Source organism: Protopterus annectens, chromosome 2.part1 (assembly GCF_019279795.1).
Source record: "Protopterus annectens isolate FY-2018-M chromosome 2.part1, PAN1.0, whole genome shotgun sequence".
NCBI lineage: Eukaryota > Metazoa > Chordata > Ceratodontiformes > Protopteridae > Protopterus > Protopterus annectens.
In genome coordinates this window covers 306,436,008-306,453,479 of record NC_056729.1, presented here as the reverse complement: position 1 = coordinate 306,453,479, position 17,472 = coordinate 306,436,008, and the positions used below count along the sequence as shown (strand labels likewise).

The following is a 17,472-nucleotide window of genomic DNA, read 5'->3' as shown; positions in this document are numbered from 1 at the left end:
TTAGTCAGAAATCATACCACCATTGGTTAAAAGCATTTATTTGTAAAACCAACAGTATATCAAGGGGTTAAAAAGCAATTCTAATTACAATAAGTCATAAAGTGGATAGGTACATCAAACTAGCAAACAAAAGTAATCCGCAAGCTTAACTGTAGAAAACTGAAGTTTGCACTAAACATCTCTTTCTTCCTACAGATCTTATACTCTTTCTTCCATGAAAGCTATTCTCTAAGCTTGGAATTTAATACCTAGAGGTGATAAATCTTCATGATCATGATCAGATCATTACCTTTTAAATTCAGGAAGTTCTGCTAACAAAACAAGATTTGAAGAAGGCAACTGTCAAAAGCTCTTATCCACTTGTATTTATTTTTATTCTGAGTTTCATAGTTTTTATAGATTTTTTTATAGATTTTATTGTTTGAGTCTATTAAACTAGCTTTTAACCTCCACTGTGGTGGTGCATCTTTACTTTTTCACACACGGTAGTTTATATTACAGATAAATTATATTGTTAGAAAGGCATGCATCTGGAGCATTTCTCCCCAGGCCCCCGCTGAAAATTGGCTTTGTTCCAAGTTGGACTTTCCCAGTAAATAAATGTTGAATAAATAAAATAAAAATATTCGTAAAAGCTGCCTTTAGTGTTCCAGGGTGTGTTTTACTTTGACTCTCTAAGAAAGGTTCATGATTTTTTAACCATGCTACATTGCAGTGGCAGAGTCAGAACAGATGTGGACGGGGGACTTACTGCTGACAGAATATAAATGTCAATAGTCATTCAGTATTACATAGTCCTACTTCATTGAACACTCACCCCTCAGTTTCATTTAATGTTCTGCATATTTAGAAATGGGTTTATGATGCAGTGAATAGTGAATTTTAGAGAGCAAGTAAATATCCTAAATACAATATAGGCTTCAGAATAATCCCTACTACTAAGCACTAAGTGTAGTCTATGATAATGATTCTTGCCTTCCCTCCTACCTCATCTGAATGACTTCTTTCTTGTGTTATCACTCCCTGTCTTACTTTTCAACTTCTTTCCATCTTTTCAACACAGTGTAACTGTCTAAGACTAATGAAATCCATGAAGTTAGCTGGGGGAGGGGTTGGGGCAGTTGGGCCTATAAAAGCCATGGGACTCTATATACTCTGAACTGCATCTTTACATCTTCTTTTCCAATCTTCAGTAATAGTCTAAACAAAACTCTTAACTAAGAAAAGAAATTCAGTCTTATTTTCCTTCAAGGAAAAAATAAGTTGTGTCCAAGGCTTAATGCTCAAAGTTGAGTAAAAACAGTATATCCCAATAAAGTGAGAAGACAAATTCTTAAAAGGATACATACATCATATCTGACGATACTGCCTCCTTCCCTTCTTCACAAAGAAGATAGCCACCTTCTGTTCATCCTCCTAGAGTTAGAATGGGATGAAAATGAAAGAGTAAATGGCCCCAATCATATATTTCAAGTTGTTCATCTCATACATATAAACAGTATGCCTCCTCACCACTACCACAAACAACAGCTACATTTTGTGGACTCCTCTGATGTCAGACTGGGATAAAAAGTTGATGAGCAAAATGTTAAGTAACATATTTTAACTTGATGCCATCATACATGTATAAACAGCATGTTTCCTTACCTCCATCCGCAAAAGAAAGACATGGGTATATGTGTCTGATATCTTTGCTATAAAAATGGAATAAACAATGATTAAGTGGCATATTCAAACATTTTGGCTTAGATAGTACACTGCCTCCTGACAAGTTAAGCCTGGCCTTTTGTGAATATCACTGAGGTCTAATTGTGAAAAAGGTTAAAAAATGGCACACTATGACCAGCTCCTACATAAGCCATAACAATCTTCTCTATACACCTCTAAGCAAGGTTGCTTTTAGACTAGCTGAGATAGACATAGGGCAAAGGTATGAAGATGGGGACCCCTACTTAGGCTGTATTAAAAAGCTGGGATTTTGGGGCTGATGGGGTTGGCATGCCCCTAGAGGCTTTAAGGGATTAAATGCTCTTTGATGCATTTTCTACCAAATGCCTGAAAGATAATTACTTGTTGACTTTCCTTTTTCTATTGCTATCTAAAAGAGTAATGTATATGCCTGCCATTACTGGGTATGTCACAGAAAAAATCTGTTGTATTATTTACACAAACATACATGCAGGCATGTGCACACACAGACACACATACACACATACATGTGCATCATTCACTTTACACACAATTGCTTACAGACAAACTGGAGGAATGCTGATTCACCCAAAACATGTCTTTGGGGTTTTAGTAGAAAACAAAGCACCTGGATAAAACCTACAAAGAGACATCAGGTTGATGCAGACTCCACACTAAATGAGCTACAGCCAAGAGTAGAGAAACAAGTGCTGTGATAGGGCAGAATTACTTGCTGTGTCACTGTGTCAGTATCTGTTGCTTTCACGAACATCCTACCTTGACCTGCTAAGACAGCCAATTGTATACAATGTGCAGGTATGAATGTAATGAAAAGTAAGAAAAATTATGGCCAACTTTTCATTGTTACACACACTTTAACAGCTACTGCACCCACGTGCATAAGTCATACCAACAATGAAATATGTACATTAAAAGTACATTGTGTAATTGCACTTCAAAGTCTCTCTTTGACCAGCCTACCTGAGGTAGCAGCACAGTGTAAAAATAATAAAGTTCAAATATGTGGGAGAAGGAGAAAGCTGTGCATGTTATTCAGTTCCTGTTTTCAAAGAAATGGACTAACAAGAATGTCTAGTTGATTCCGACCTGTACAGTTCAAGAATTTCAAAATGACAATTATTACAGCAGAATATGTTAAGGATATCTGTACTGTCTTACAAAATGCTAGGTCACGGCTCCATTCAGAAAAGTGTTGCAATGCAAAATGTCCCAGAATTATTTAATCATATTTTGTTACTTTTCTGTTGTAATAAAGTGCAATGCAAAATGTCACAGCTCCAATCAGTCTTACCCCCGTAGCTTCAGTCAGAGAAGAACAATCTGAGTGGTTCAGAAATGTGTTTGCTAGAATACAACTTGCCTTATTACCAGAAAGGATGGTATGGGGTAGGTGACATGGTGTGCAGAAGTAGAAATAACTGCTTTGTAGTACTTCCAAGGTGGGACTCTGTAGGTGTGGGCATGCCGATCTAAGATGTTGCAATTTACTTTGAAAATACAGTAATTTAGAAAACAAAGTTTTGCGTCCTATCAATCCTTCCTGAATGTATAAAATAGTCTGTAATTAACAGCAAAATAATAATAATCAGAACATTCTGTACTCCAGGCTGCATTATGAATATGCTGAAAAAGCACCTTGCTGGTCAGGAAGAAGGCAGAGTTTGGACAAAGTTTGCTACTTGACATGCTGAGGGTACTGCAAGTATAGCTGAGAAGTGGGCATGTAACCTCAGGCATCAAATTCCCTTGTTATAAGTCTGCACAGAGCTCTAACTTCTGCTTTGAAACTATAACATAGTCAAGAGAACATACACATGAAAGCAATATAAACATGAACTGTTCTTTTTCATCCTTGGGGTCTGACAACAAGCCAAGACAAGTCTGGTACAATACTGAGTGAAGTGAAAGACAGAACGCAGCACCAAATACACTGTGTATTCCATTTCAGAGACTGAAATGCAGAGTGTAAGCAAGAAATTCAACATATGGTTGCAACAGCTCTCCTTAAATGTACAAAGTATACAGGAGGTTTGTCAGTCTGCACAGTCTAGCAACTGGTTAAACAAAAAGTATCTATTGCATGAATGAACTTTTCTTCCTGGTTCTCAGTTGAAAAGTTGTTTTTTTTTTTTTTTTTTTTTTTATTAATTGCCCAGCTGGAATTTCCAGGTAATCCTATGCAATAAATAAGCCTGTGAACATTTGCCTTTTTTCTTGTTTTTCCATCTAAATATACAAGGATCTTCAATAACGCATTTCAAGCCAATGAAAAGTATCAAGGCATGTTAGAAATTGCAAATGTTTAGCAGAAAACCGTCTTTTCTCTCCCTTTGTATCTCATACACATATCTAGGCATAGCCGCAAACAGGCACAGAAACCTGCAAACACTTATACACACTCGCGCATGCACACACACACACACACACACACACACACACACACACACACAGAAGTGCATGCACAGACACACATATACACCCACAGACACACACATATTTCACTCTCTCAACTCTTTATTTAACACATGAAATCTTTACAATACCAAAAATAATGGAGGCAGAAGGGCCCAAAAGTAGGGGAATATTTTAATTAGTTCTGTTACAAAACTTAGAACATTGCTAGAATAACAGGTATTACATTGACATACATTTTCTGAGGCACATGAGAACAAACATTTAGATATCTGGCATTATTTAGTGATTTCAATCCTCAGTGGTTTGCCAGAAAACCATAAACCTTATGAAAAACAAACCAAAATATGACATTCAAAAAAATATGGACAGCTGAGAGGTATACACACTTTCTCTCTCCCTATGTCTTATCCTGTTAGCACAAGAAATCTGGGCATAGCCTAAAATAAATGGGGGGACAAAGGCCCAAAATAAGGACAGATTTTAAATATTGCTCTTATAAACTTAAAAGTTGCTAGAATAACTGAGTATGTGTTAGCAAGCATTTTCTGAAGAATATGAATGCACAATGTCTGAAACTCAAATTTATGTCAGTATTTAGTGACTTCAGTCCTCAGTGAATTGTCAGAAAAGTGCAAATATTATGAGGAACAGACTAAAAATATAAGGCAAAAATCTGGACATTCTGTGAAAATCTGGACATTAGAGAGGTATGCCTCACTCTACCTTTCTCTCTCTCTCTTCTTTTGCACTTACAGGTGCGCAATTCCCATATAATTGGCCATCAGAACTTTTCCCTGTACTTCTTTCAACAATGGGATCAAGTCCTCTTAAAACAGCAACTTATTGGAACAAGATGGCTGCTGTCTTGTAGACACTGTTACTTCTTGGCTCTGCTCAAATCTCAGTGAAAACTATGCTGCTAAGTATAGAGCTCGATTAATTAATGTAAATATACTTACCAAGCTAAAGAAAACATCGATAATTTGCTGCATCGCTAGCCAAAACCAGTTCAGTATCTTAAAAAAAATCTTAAAAAAAAGCTAGATTTAACTGGATTGAATGAATCCCGACTGCCTGGCCATAGCCACGACATAATAACCTTTAATCACCATTTATGAAAGGATACAGAGAGGGCTAAAGATGTCAAACGAGAATGCAGATATGGAGACCCAAACAACCAAAGCAAAATTCTCATTGGGGGCCTCTCCTTTACTACACAGTTGATTTGTAGACTTTCCCTTCTTCGCATTGTCAGCATGCTCCATTGTTTCTCCTGTATATTTGTAGTTTGTTGGAAAGTGCAGCTGTACAAAGCTATACATATTGACAACTCCCTGATCTGTCTCATGTATCTCTAAGGTCTGTGCTTTAGTCAGCATCTATGACAGATTCAAATCTCTTACAATCCTACCACCATCTGTCCTAGTTTTTGATACATACCATGAAGAGCAGTCATTGCTTAATGTATTTATTTATTTCTCATTTGCATCTTATGACAAGAAGTTCCAAATGACTGTAGTTATGGAAACTAATAGCTGTCAAGAGTATTACCTTAAGTGAGTAAACATAGAAGGTTTCCTGTGTTATTATCCGAGCAAATGCATGCCAAATCAAAATATCAGCTTACACACGGTGTCTAGATTATCAGTGAATAATCACTCTTACGCTACCCAAGAAAGTTATTTTCCTGTGCCACTGTCGAGCAGAGACAGATAAGTGATCCCCAGGGTGTATTTCCTTTTTCCTATCCACTCATCAAGATTTTTCTTGAAGAGTGCTAATGAAGAACTTTGCTTGACATAGATGGGTAGCCTGTTCCAGAGTATGGGAAGTCTCTGGGACAGGAATCTATCCCTCCAGCATGTCCTGTTTATTGTGGTGACAAGGTTTAGGTCCCTAGAGCATGTAGCTCGGAGGGATTGAGATTTCTTTAGGTGTAGCATGTCCAACAGCTCTGGGTTTGACATAGCTTTATATGTTAGGCAGAGATCACCTTGGAGTAGGTGATATGCTACAGAGTAAAGCTGGAGTTTTTTGAGGCGGTCAATGTAGGGCATTTGTTTGAGGCCAGTAATCCTCTTTGTGAGGTACTTCTGTGGCCTTTCCAGCTGCTGCAGATGTCTTCTGAGGTACATTCCAAAAGGGGCGTTGTACTCTATAATGTGTCTAATGAGTGTCGAGTAGAGGGGAGCAATGACCTCTTTTTTCCTGGATGAGAACCCTTTTATGATGAGGTGTGCCACGTAGAAGGACTTCCTGACTACTGTGGCAATGTGACTATCAAAGGAGAGACTACTGTCCACCTGGGTCCCAAGGTCTCTTATCACACATTCAGTGTTAAGTAGATTGCTGCCTATGTGGTAGTTCATGGGTACAGAGTTTTTACCAAAGGGGATGACACTGCACTTTTTGGCATTGAGCTTGAGGCCATGGCTCTGACACCAGGCATCTGTCTCAGCGAGGCCCTTCTGTAGAATGTCCACATCATTTGGGGACTTGACTATGGCTCCTAGTTTGCAGTCATCTGCAAACTTCGTTAGCAAGAAGCCTTCTGTGTTAGCCTGTACTTCAGAGAAGTAGATACCAAACAGTAGAGGTCCCAGGACGGAACCCTGTGGTACTCTACTTGTCACTGCTTTGAGGACAGATTTGGAGTCTGCAACTTTTACATTGTGGGTTCTGTCAGTGAGCCAGTTGGCAACCCATCTTGTGACGTAGGGATTTATACCTAGTTTAGTGAGTTTAGCTATAATTCCAGAATGAGGGATGGTGTCGAAAGCCTTGGTGAGGTCAAGATAGGCTGTGTGAACCACCTTACCCTCATCTACAGCTTTGGTGACTGCCTCAAAGAAGTCGATCAGGTTCAGGAGGCACGATCTGCCTTTCTGTAGTATCGGGCAAGTAATGCTGTTATTGTACTGTAGGGGCGCTCTGGGGAATTAGCAACCTGTAGTGTTGGTTCTGTATATTCTCTGGTAACTTGTTGTTTCCAGGGTATGTATGGCTATGGCGAAGTGGTGAACATGTAGCATGGGTGCGCACCTGAAGGCTCTTAATAAAGAAAGGCCTTACAACTCCAAAACCATGTGGTCTCCTTATTTCCCAGGATATAACATATTGGCGTCGAGGATGGGATGCCTCCGAGTCCGCTGCGAGTGAAAACGGCGGGGTGCAGTTAATGTCGGACGATGAAGAGACTGGGCCTGCCGGGGTTATGTCTGGTTCCATGTTGGGGTCGCTGGTTGCATACGACTGTCAGACCCAGACCTGGGAGGAGTATTGTGAAGTGCTGGAACATTTTTTTGAGGCAAACCAGATAATGGATGCGGGCCGGAAGCGAGCCATATTGCTGAGCTCGGTGGGCAGCAAGACGTACAGTCTGATGAGGAACTTATTGAGTCCGGATAAACCGGGGGATAAATCGTTCACGGAGTTGACGAGCTTGCTTCAGTCACATTATAACCCGAAGCCGAGTGCAATAGTTCAAAGGTTCAAGTTAAATTCAAGGACTAGAATGGCCAATGAAACAGTAACGGAGTATGTCGCAGTGCTGAGGGAACTGGCACAACACTGTAATTATGGGGACAGACTGACAGAAATGCTACGAGATAGGCTCGTATGTGGCATTGCAGATGACCGCATACAACGCAGGTTGTTAGCAGAGCCTGAGTTGTCGTTTGAAAAGGCCTTGAAGTTGGCACAGGCCATAGAGACGGCGAATAAAGACATTTGTGATTTACAGCCAAGAGCCATCGAAGGGGTGGGGAGCAGGAGTGTTACCCCACTGCCAATGCATAAAGTGGTTGGGGAGCATAAATCACCAGGGAAGTCTGGTCAGTATGCCTGTTACAGGTGTGGCGGAGAACATCTGGCAAGGAACTGTCATTTCTTAAATGAAAAATGTCATGCTTGCGGGAAAAAGGGCCATGTGAAGAAAATGTGCCGATCAATGCCCTCTAGGGACCAGCCGAGAAAGGGGGAGGAAAAAAGCAGTATGATGGACAGAAAGGGAAACCAAAAAATAAAACGGCAGTATGCACACCACCTGCGTGAAGGTACAAATCAAAACACCAGGGAAGATGAGGAAGTGTTTACTATGTTTAACATGGAAGAGGCCACGTGGGAAAGAGTCGATCCCCTCACAACCCAGTTGGACTTAAATGGTAAAATGGTGCAGTTTGAAGTGGATACGGGATGTAGTGTGACCGTTCTGTCCAAGGCTGAGTATGGGAAGTTATGGCTAAAAGAAGCTCAGAAGCTGCGGGACTGTTCAGTGACTTTGAAAACATATACCGGTGAAACAGTTCCCACACTGGGGATGGCCAAAGTAACTGTAAAACATAAAGATAAAGTCAAACAGTTGCCAGTCATGGTGGTAGCAGGTAATGGACCAAACCTGTTAGGCCGGGCGTGGCTCAAGGAGCTGGAAATGGGTTGTCTACGGCTCCATAAAGTAGAACAGCAGGGGCTGGCCTTGCAAGATGTGCTGGAGAACAATGAAGAAGTGTTCAAAGAGGAACTGGGGACCTGGAGGGGTCCACCAGCAAAGATACATGTTAAAGAAAACGCGACGCCAAGATTTTACAAACCTCGACCCGTACCATATGCAATGAAGAAGAAAGTGGAGACTGAGTTGGAGCGACTCACCAAGCAAGGTATAATTGAACCAGTGAAGTTTTCGGAATGGGCGGCACCCATTGTTCCGGTATTAAAGCCAGATAATACGGTACGCATATGTGGTGACTACAAGCTAACAGTGAACCAAGTTTCAAAACTGGAGCAGTATCCATTACCCAAGGTGGAGGATGTATTTGAAAAGCTGTCAGGAGGTGAAAAGTTTAGTAAACTGGACCTCAGTCAGGCATATCAGCAAGTAGTTCTGGAAGAAGGGTCAAAGGCATATGTCACCCTTAACACACACAAAGGGCTGTTCCAAGTCAATCGTTTACCTTTTGGGGTTTCCTCTAGTCCAGCTATTTTCCAGAGAATAATGGAGGGACTGGTGGCAGGAATTCCGAACGTGGCTGTGTATCTGGACGACATCCTGTTGACGGGGAGGAACAATGGCAAGCATCTGAAGACTTTGAACGAGGTGCTAAGTCGACTGCGAGAGGCTGGTTTACGGGTGAAGAGGAGTAAATGTGCTTTCATGGTAAAGGAAGCAGAGTTCCTGGGGTACAAGGTGGATGCCTCGGGCCTACACCCCCTGCCAGACAAGGTAAAAGCCATCCAAGAGGCACCTGCACCCACAAATGTTACAGAGCTGAAGGCTTATTTAGGCTTACTCAACTATTATAACAGGTTCCTACCAAATCTGTCAATGCTGTTAGCTCCTTTACATAAACTGTTAAGGAAGGAGACCCTGTGGACGTGGCAGGAGGAACAAGAGAAAGCGTTTGAGCAGTCCAAGGAACTAATGCAGTCTTCAGAGGTTTTGGTGCACTACGATAGTCACAAGGACTTAATTTTGTCATGTGATGCCTCACCTTATGGGTTAGGGGCAGTGTTGGCACACCGTATGCCAGATGGACAAGAACGACCTATTGGGTTCATGTCACGAACCTTGACACCAGCAGAGTCAAACTATTCCCAGCTAGACAAAGAGGGTTTGGCTGTAATGTTTGGAATTAAGAGGTTCCACAAATACCTCTATGGCAGGAAGTTTACGGTGTGCACCGATCATAAGCCTTTGTTGTCACTGTTCAACGAAATGAAGGCCGTGCCTCAGATGGTTTCTCCCCGAATTCAGAGATGGGCTGTAACATTGAGAGCTTATGAATATGAGATTGTTTATAAGCCCGGAAAACACCATAGCAATGCGGACGTGCTGAGCCGTCTGCCGCTACCGGGGCCTCCCCAGTGAGAGGAAAGGGAGGACCGGGTGTTGATGATGGAGGACATCACGTTGGTGTCCGCGAAGGAATTGAGCGAATGGACACGAAAAGACCCGGTGTTGACTCGAGTGTTTCAGTGGGCCCAGCAAGGCTGGGCAACACAACAACCTGATCCAGTTTTCCAGCCTTATGAAGTGAGGAAAACAGAGCTGAGTGTGCAAGATGGATGCGTGTTGTGGGGGGCACGAGTGATAATTCCGCCCCCAGGAAGACGTGCACTTTTACAACAGCTGCACCAAGGTCATGTGGGCATCACCCGAATGAAGGCCTTAGCACGAAGTTATTTTTGGTGGCCAAAGTTGGACCACGACATTGAAGTAGCTGTGAAAGAGTGTAAAACCTGTCAGCAGCATCGCAACTTACCTGTGGCGGCACCACTACACCCATGGGAGTGGCCGAGTAGACCTTGGCAGAGACTTCATATAGACTATGCCGGGCCTTTTATGGGGGCAATGTTTTTGATAATAATGGATGCTCATTCTAAATTGATGGATGCCTACCCAGTCAAAACACCCACTTCCACCACTACCATTGAATGCCTGAGGAAGAGTTTCAGTAGCCAAGGATTACCCGAGACTATTGTATCAGATAATGCTTCATGTTTCATGAGTGAAGAGTTCAAGGGTTTCCTGGAAAAAAATGGCATTGTACACGTTACATCAGCACCGTACCATGCGGCTTCAAATGGCTGTGCTGAAAGGGCTGTCCAGACCTTTAAAGCGATGATGAAAAAGACTGGAGACGGAAGTATGGCAGCCAAAGTATCAAGGGTGTTATTCAACTACCGTATTACACCCCAGTCTACCACGGGATTGTCCCCTGCCGAGATGTTGCAAGGAAGGAGATTAAGATCCACGTTGGATCTGGTGCAGCCAAACATCCGAGCTAAGGTAGAGAGGATACAGTGGAGGCAAAAAGAACATCATGATCGACGACGGAGAGAGAGGAGTTTCCTGGAGGGAGATGCAGTGATGACGCGAAACTTCAGTTATGGACCTAAATGGATTCCAGGGTTTATTGTCAAGAGCACGGGTCCCCTGTCGTACCAGGTGAGGTTGAATGGAGGTTTACTGGTGAGGAGACATGTGGACCAGATTCTGCGGAGTGTGCAGGAGAAGGACTCCATGGAACTGCAAGCCCTGGAAATGCCGTTAGTTCCGGGAGAAGTGCTCGCAGTGGCAGGAGGATCCCCGATCGTGGGGGACGAGGGAGACCGCCGGAATTCGGAAGGAGGGGTTCCCACGGACCTAACTGTTCCAGGGATGGACACACCAGTACCAGAGATGGTAACTGTGACACCAGAGTCACCTAGGGTGGTACCATTGCGCCGTTCTAAGCGGGCACTGGTTAAACCTAGTTACTTGAAGGACTATCAATGTTACAATTGCATGTCTAGTTTAAAAGAGCAACCTAACTCGATTGTGGGGTAACCGTTTACTACTAGCCGGGTATTTAAACATTAAGTGACTAGATGGATTGTTTTTGGCTTGCTCCTTTGTTTTTCTTATGTACGGAAGGGTATTCAGTGCTTAAGAGGGGAGGAATGTAGTATCGGGCAAGTAATGCTGTTATTGTACTGTAGGGGCGCTCTGGGGAATTAGCAACCTGTAGTGTTGGTTCTGTATATTCTCTGGTAACTTGTTGTTTCCGGGGTATGTATGGCTATGGCGAAGTGGTGAACATGTAGCATGGGTGCGCACCTGAAGGCTCTTAATAAAGAAAGGCCTTACAACTCCAAAACCGTGTGGTCTCCTTATTTCCCAGGATATAACACTTTCACAAACCCGAACTGGGTGGGATCCAGAGTTTGGAGGTTACCAATGTCTTTGTTTATGAGTTCCATGATGATACGTTCCATGGCCTTGCAGACCAGGCTCATCAGGCTAATAGGTCGATAGTTCGCAGGATCATTGGTGGCTCCCCCTTTGTGGAGTGGGATAACTGTTGCTGTGCGCCATTCAGTGGACACAAAAACTGATGCGAGGCTATTATTGAACAAGGTGCTTAAGTGGGGAGCCAGTTTGTTCTGAAGTTCGTGTAAAACATGATTATAGTTTTCTGCATTCTAGCTCTATATCCTTTAAAGACTATTTAAACATTTGGAAGGAGCTAAGTGTAGTGTTATTAGTGTGCTTAGGTAAGTTATGCTAGGCTTTTTCTACATATTGTATATTTTTATTCTGGGAAAAACAATCTAATTTCAACTCACATTAGAGATAACCTATGTTCAAACTTTGTTGTGTCTTTTGGCTTTTCCCGGTTAGAGGTCGCCACAGCGGAACTCTGGTCCGTTAATTATTGGCAGTAGATTTTTATGTGCTGCGTTGCCGGCCCTGACGCACAACCTTCAACGAAGGTACGCCCATTCATGCATGTCTCAACACAGAAGATGCTCTAGCTGAGAATTGAACAGGACAACGTCTTACTGTGAGACGACAATGCTTACCTTTATTTTTTGTGTGTCTCTTTTTTTTTTTTTTTTGCATTTCCTTCTGTTCTGGGCCCGGTAGGAGAGTAATTAAGCATGGGGTAGGGGCAGTAAGAGTTAAGCGCTATTTACCATTCCATGATTTAATAGGTCTTATTTCTGGCCTTGTTACTTTTAAGTTAACTCAGGTTACTTCTACCTGTTTACTCTCTTTAGTAATACCACAGGATGCTGATGACTGACTCATGAAATGTAAAGGGGATCCAGATAGTTAAAAAAGGAAACTCTTTTTTTTCACCTTGCTTTTAAATCAAAAGCTATAATAATTTTAGTGCAAGAAACACATAATGATTATTGGGTCACACGATATGGGGAAGAAATGTATTAGAACAATTACTGCACCAGACAAGAAGTCAAATAGAGTGGGGATAGCTATAATTATTAAAAATAAATCCTTCCAAGAGAATATTTTATATTATGACACAGACTCAGAAGGCAGATGGTGCTATATAACTTTCAAGTGTCCTCATGCTGATAGACCTATTTTGCTACTAAATCTTTACGCCCCCTGCTCTAAACAGACTTCTTTATATCATTCTATAAGATACTAAATCACTTCCAGAACTATTACCTAATTTTAGGCGGTGATTGGAATTCTTATCAATGCCCCTTTTTAGATAAATTTAAACTCAAACTAACCATACAATAAGCATGCCTTTGCAGCAATTTCAGAGTTAAAAAATTACTTTGACCTATTTGGCCCTAATAATTTTCAAAGTAAACAGAAGTATCTAAAGATAAATTCACCTTTTATTCACACTGTCATAAAGCATGGTCGAGAACTGATTTTTTCTAATTTCTGATTTCTTCTTAAACCTATACATTAACTTTTCAACTGAACCCAGATTCTTTTCTGACCACCCAGAAATCAAATTTTCTATTAACTGGATTTGTAAGCCCATATTTTGGCATAAAGGTTTTAAATGGACTTTGAACCCTAACCTTTTAAAGAAACAAGATATTGTTGAAGGGATTAACGTCATGCTGGAAACTCTTCTGAAGGAATCATTCTCTTCCCACCTTCCCTTTGACATTGAATGAGCCTCTACTAAAGCCCAAATATGAGGGTTTCTTATTAGTAAAGCAACTTATTATAAAAATCTATACAACGCTGAGGAAAACTCAATTAAAAAAGATTGCCAAACTGGAATCTGACTTAGAAATAAACTACAACCAAGAATCTGAGAATCAACTAAATCTTCTCCAAAAATAATTATATTTCCTTAATGCAAGACAGATGATTTTTCATGAAACTAAGATCTTGGGCAAATACTTGGAATGGGGGCAGATCCCCTCAAAACACTTGCAAAGACTGATTAGTCAAAAGAAATCGCCCCCTAACATACCTAAGATAATATATCAGGGCAGGACATACTTCGCTAACACTGAGGTTATTAAGCTCTTTGAGAATCTTTACTGGCAAATGTATGGTCATCAAATACCCTTATCTCCAGACCAGGAGAAAATCCAATTTCTTAACCAATTAAATGTTCCAAAGTTAGACTCAACCCATCAAAATTACCTTTCATGTCCGATTACCCAGCAAGAGATAATAACTATAATTAGTAATCTTATATCCAACAAGGCACCAGAGCCAGATGGGTTTACTGCAGAGTTTTATAAAACCTTTTGCCAAAAAGTAACAAAAGTGTTATTATCCATTTTTAATTATATAAAAGACAATACCATCACGGATGTTCACTTTAATTCCTCTAAGACTATTCTTATCCTTAAAGAAAATGCTAATCCCAAAGACCCTGGGAGTTATAGGCCCATTTCCTTGATTAATTTGGACATTAAAATCTTCACCACAATTCTTTCAAATAGACTAAAATCCATTATCCCACAAATTGTATCACCTGGACATTCAGGCTTTATCCAATTCAGGCAACTCTGTGACAACACACTCACATAAGATGCCTTGACAAAACTTTCTAACAAAAAACACAACCCCATGTTTGTCCTTGCAATAAACACATCTAAACCTTTTGAAAGACTTAACTTAGACTTCCTGATTTCTGTCCTGCCCTAATGTGGACTACCTACAACTTTTGTTCATATTGTAGGACTCTGTATACTAATGCCTATACCACATTCCACATAAACAAATTTATCTCTGCTCTGATTAATATCAAGAATGGAACAAGACAAGTTTGTCCTCTATCCCCATACCTCTTTAACCCATCTATTGAACCTTTATTCATACTCATTACTCAGAAAACCTTTCACCATGTACCCATAGCGCATAACACCAAGATTGTCCTCTTCACTTCTGCAGATGACCTAAATCATTTCACTTTACCAAGCACTGATGTACTGACAATTCTAGACTCAATTGAAATATTTTTGAAATTTTCCAGTTACAAGCTAAATATTGGCAAATCTGCAATCTTCCCAATTAATTCACCAAATATATCCCTGGTCATCTAAAATCAAAATAAAACAATCCTTGAAATACTTCTTTCCAGCAAAATCCTAAAGCTTTCTGCCAAAACAATATCAATTGTCTGTGGATTACCTTACAACATGATTGTAACAGATTATACAAACATCATCTAACCTTTGTATCCAAAGTGGCAATTGTTAAGATGAATATCTTACCAAGGTTACTTTATACCTTTATTACTTCTCAGGTGACAATCCATAACAACTTCTTTAAAATACTACATTCTACCCTTGTGAAATTTATATAGGTTCATAGGTTGGTACTAGGCTATCAGCCCTAGGGCCTATACAAGCCTAGCCATAACAATTCCCTGGCTATTTCTTCCCACACTATTTACTGCCATGGACCCCTGTCTAGCAGTGCAACTGACGCAATCCCTGGGGTGAATTTCCTTTCTCCCATCCAATCGTCAAGGTTCCTTTTGAAGAGGGCCAAAGAGGCACTTTGCTTGACATGTATGGGCAATCTATTCCAGAGTCCGGGGAGTCTCTGGGTCAGGAAACTATCCCTCCAGCATGTTTTGTTTATTGTGATGACAAGGTTTAGATCCCTGGAGCGTGTGGCTCTGAGGGATTGGGATTTCTTTAAGTGTAGCATGTCCAACAGCTCTGGGTTTGACATGGCCTTGTATGTTAAGCAGAGATCGCCTCTGAGTAGACAATATGTGACAGAGTATAGCTGGAGTATTTTAAGGCGGTCAGCGTAGAGCATCTGCTTTAGGCCTGTGATTCTTTTAGTGAGATATTTCTGCGGCCTTTCCAGTTGTTGCAGATGTTTTGACAGGTACATACCAAATGAGGAATTGTATTCTATAATGGGTCTAATGAGGGATGAGTACAGTGGGACAATGACCTCCTTTTTTCTGGATAAAAAGCCCTTAGTGATGAAGTGTGCCACATAGAAGGATTTCTTGACTGTTGTGGTGATGTGGTTATCGAAGGTGAGACCACTGTCCACCTGTGTCCCTAAGTCTCTTATCACACTTTTGGTGTTTAGTGTACTACCACCTATATGGTAATTCACGGGTACATGTTTTTTCCCAAAGGAGATAACTATACATTTCTTGGCATTGTGCTTGAGCCCATGGCTCTGGCACCAAACATCTGTTTCTGTAAGGCCCTTTTGTAGAGTATCAACATCATTTGGGGATTCAGTAATGGCTCCCAATTTGCAGTCATCTGCAAACTTTGTTAGCCAGAGTCCCTTAGTGTTGGCCTGTACTTCAGAGAAGTAGATGCCAAACAAGAGCGGTCCCAGGACTGAACCCTGAGGTACTCCACTTGTCACTTGTCCGGAGCTGGATTTCGAGTCGGCTACTTTTACAGTGTGGGCTCTATCAGTAAGCCAGTTAGCAACCCATTCGGTGATGTAGGGATTAATGCCCAGCTTAGTAAGTTTATCTATGATTCCAGAGTGGGGGATTGTGTCAAAAGCCTTGGCAAAGTCTAGATAGGCTGTGTGGTCTACCTTACCCTTGTCCATGGCACTGGAGACTGATTCAAAGAAGTCAATCAGGTTCAGGAGACAAGATCGGCCCTTCCCAAACCCAAACTGGGTGGGGTCCAGTGTTTGAAGGTTGCCAATGTCTTTGTTTATTAGTTCCATGATAATACACTCCATGGCCTTGCAGATAAGGCTGGTCAGACTGATGGGATGGTAGTTTCTGGGATCCAAGGTGGATCTCCCCTTGTGGAGTGGGATAACTGCAACTCTGCGCCACTCAGTGGGCATGAAACCTGAGGTGAGGCTATGATTAAACATGACACTTAGGTGAGGTGCCAGTTTATATTTTAGTTCATGTAGTACACAGCCCAGGATGTCATCTGGTCCCATGTATGCTGTATTCTTAGCTTTGGAGAGTGTGTTTTTTACCTGTGTGGCTGTTATTACCAGAATTTGGCAATCTTCTGGTATTGAGATGGGCCATTTAGGTGGTGATAGGGGGGTGAAGTTGGCACTGAATCGATCTGCCAGGATATTGGCAATATCCTTGGGATCAGTATATTTAATGCCATTCTGTTGTAGCTCAGAGTAGATCTGAGCATTGCCATTTAGATTCTTAACATAGTTATAGAATGCCTTGCGGTTGTCTTTGGAATCTTTGGCAATTTTATTTTCGTAACTAGCTTTGGAGGATTTTATGAGGGATCTCAGTTTCTTACTGAGGCTGGTAAGGGAGTTTTTTGCATCCTGGGATTTTCCTCTTTTCTGCAACAGTTTCTTCCTTTTGTTGTAAAGTTTGTTTATGGCAGGGGACCACCAGATTGACTTCCTTTTTTTGGATGAGAGCATCTTGGTTCTATTTGGGATGGCACGATTCATGCATGAGTGGATGTGCTCGTACAGTGCCTTAGTGTAGGATTCAGCAGTTGAACTTTCAGTTCCCGTCTGCATGGGTGTAATGAAGTTTGTCACTTCTGACTTGAGTAGCATGAAGTTGGCATTGGAGAAGTTTTTTATGGAGGTTTCCTTACTGGGGGGTGGAGGTGGGATGTGAATTTTAAGGGTGATTAGCTTAT

General features: G+C 41.3%; 1 protein-coding gene across 1 annotated transcript in view; it reads left to right on the top strand.

The window, feature by feature from the left end:
* The window catches only part of LOC122794841 (uncharacterized protein K02A2.6-like), a 59,050-nt gene extending 47,601 nt beyond the window's left edge, over nucleotides 1-11,449 (top strand). The window contains 2 exon segments of the mRNA XM_044063447.1: nucleotides 7,463-8,288; nucleotides 8,493-11,449. Of these exon segments, the coding sequence (XP_043919382.1) occupies nucleotides 7,463-8,288; nucleotides 8,493-11,449 (3,783 nt within the window).
* The last annotated feature ends 6,023 nt before the right edge of the window (nucleotides 11,450-17,472 follow it).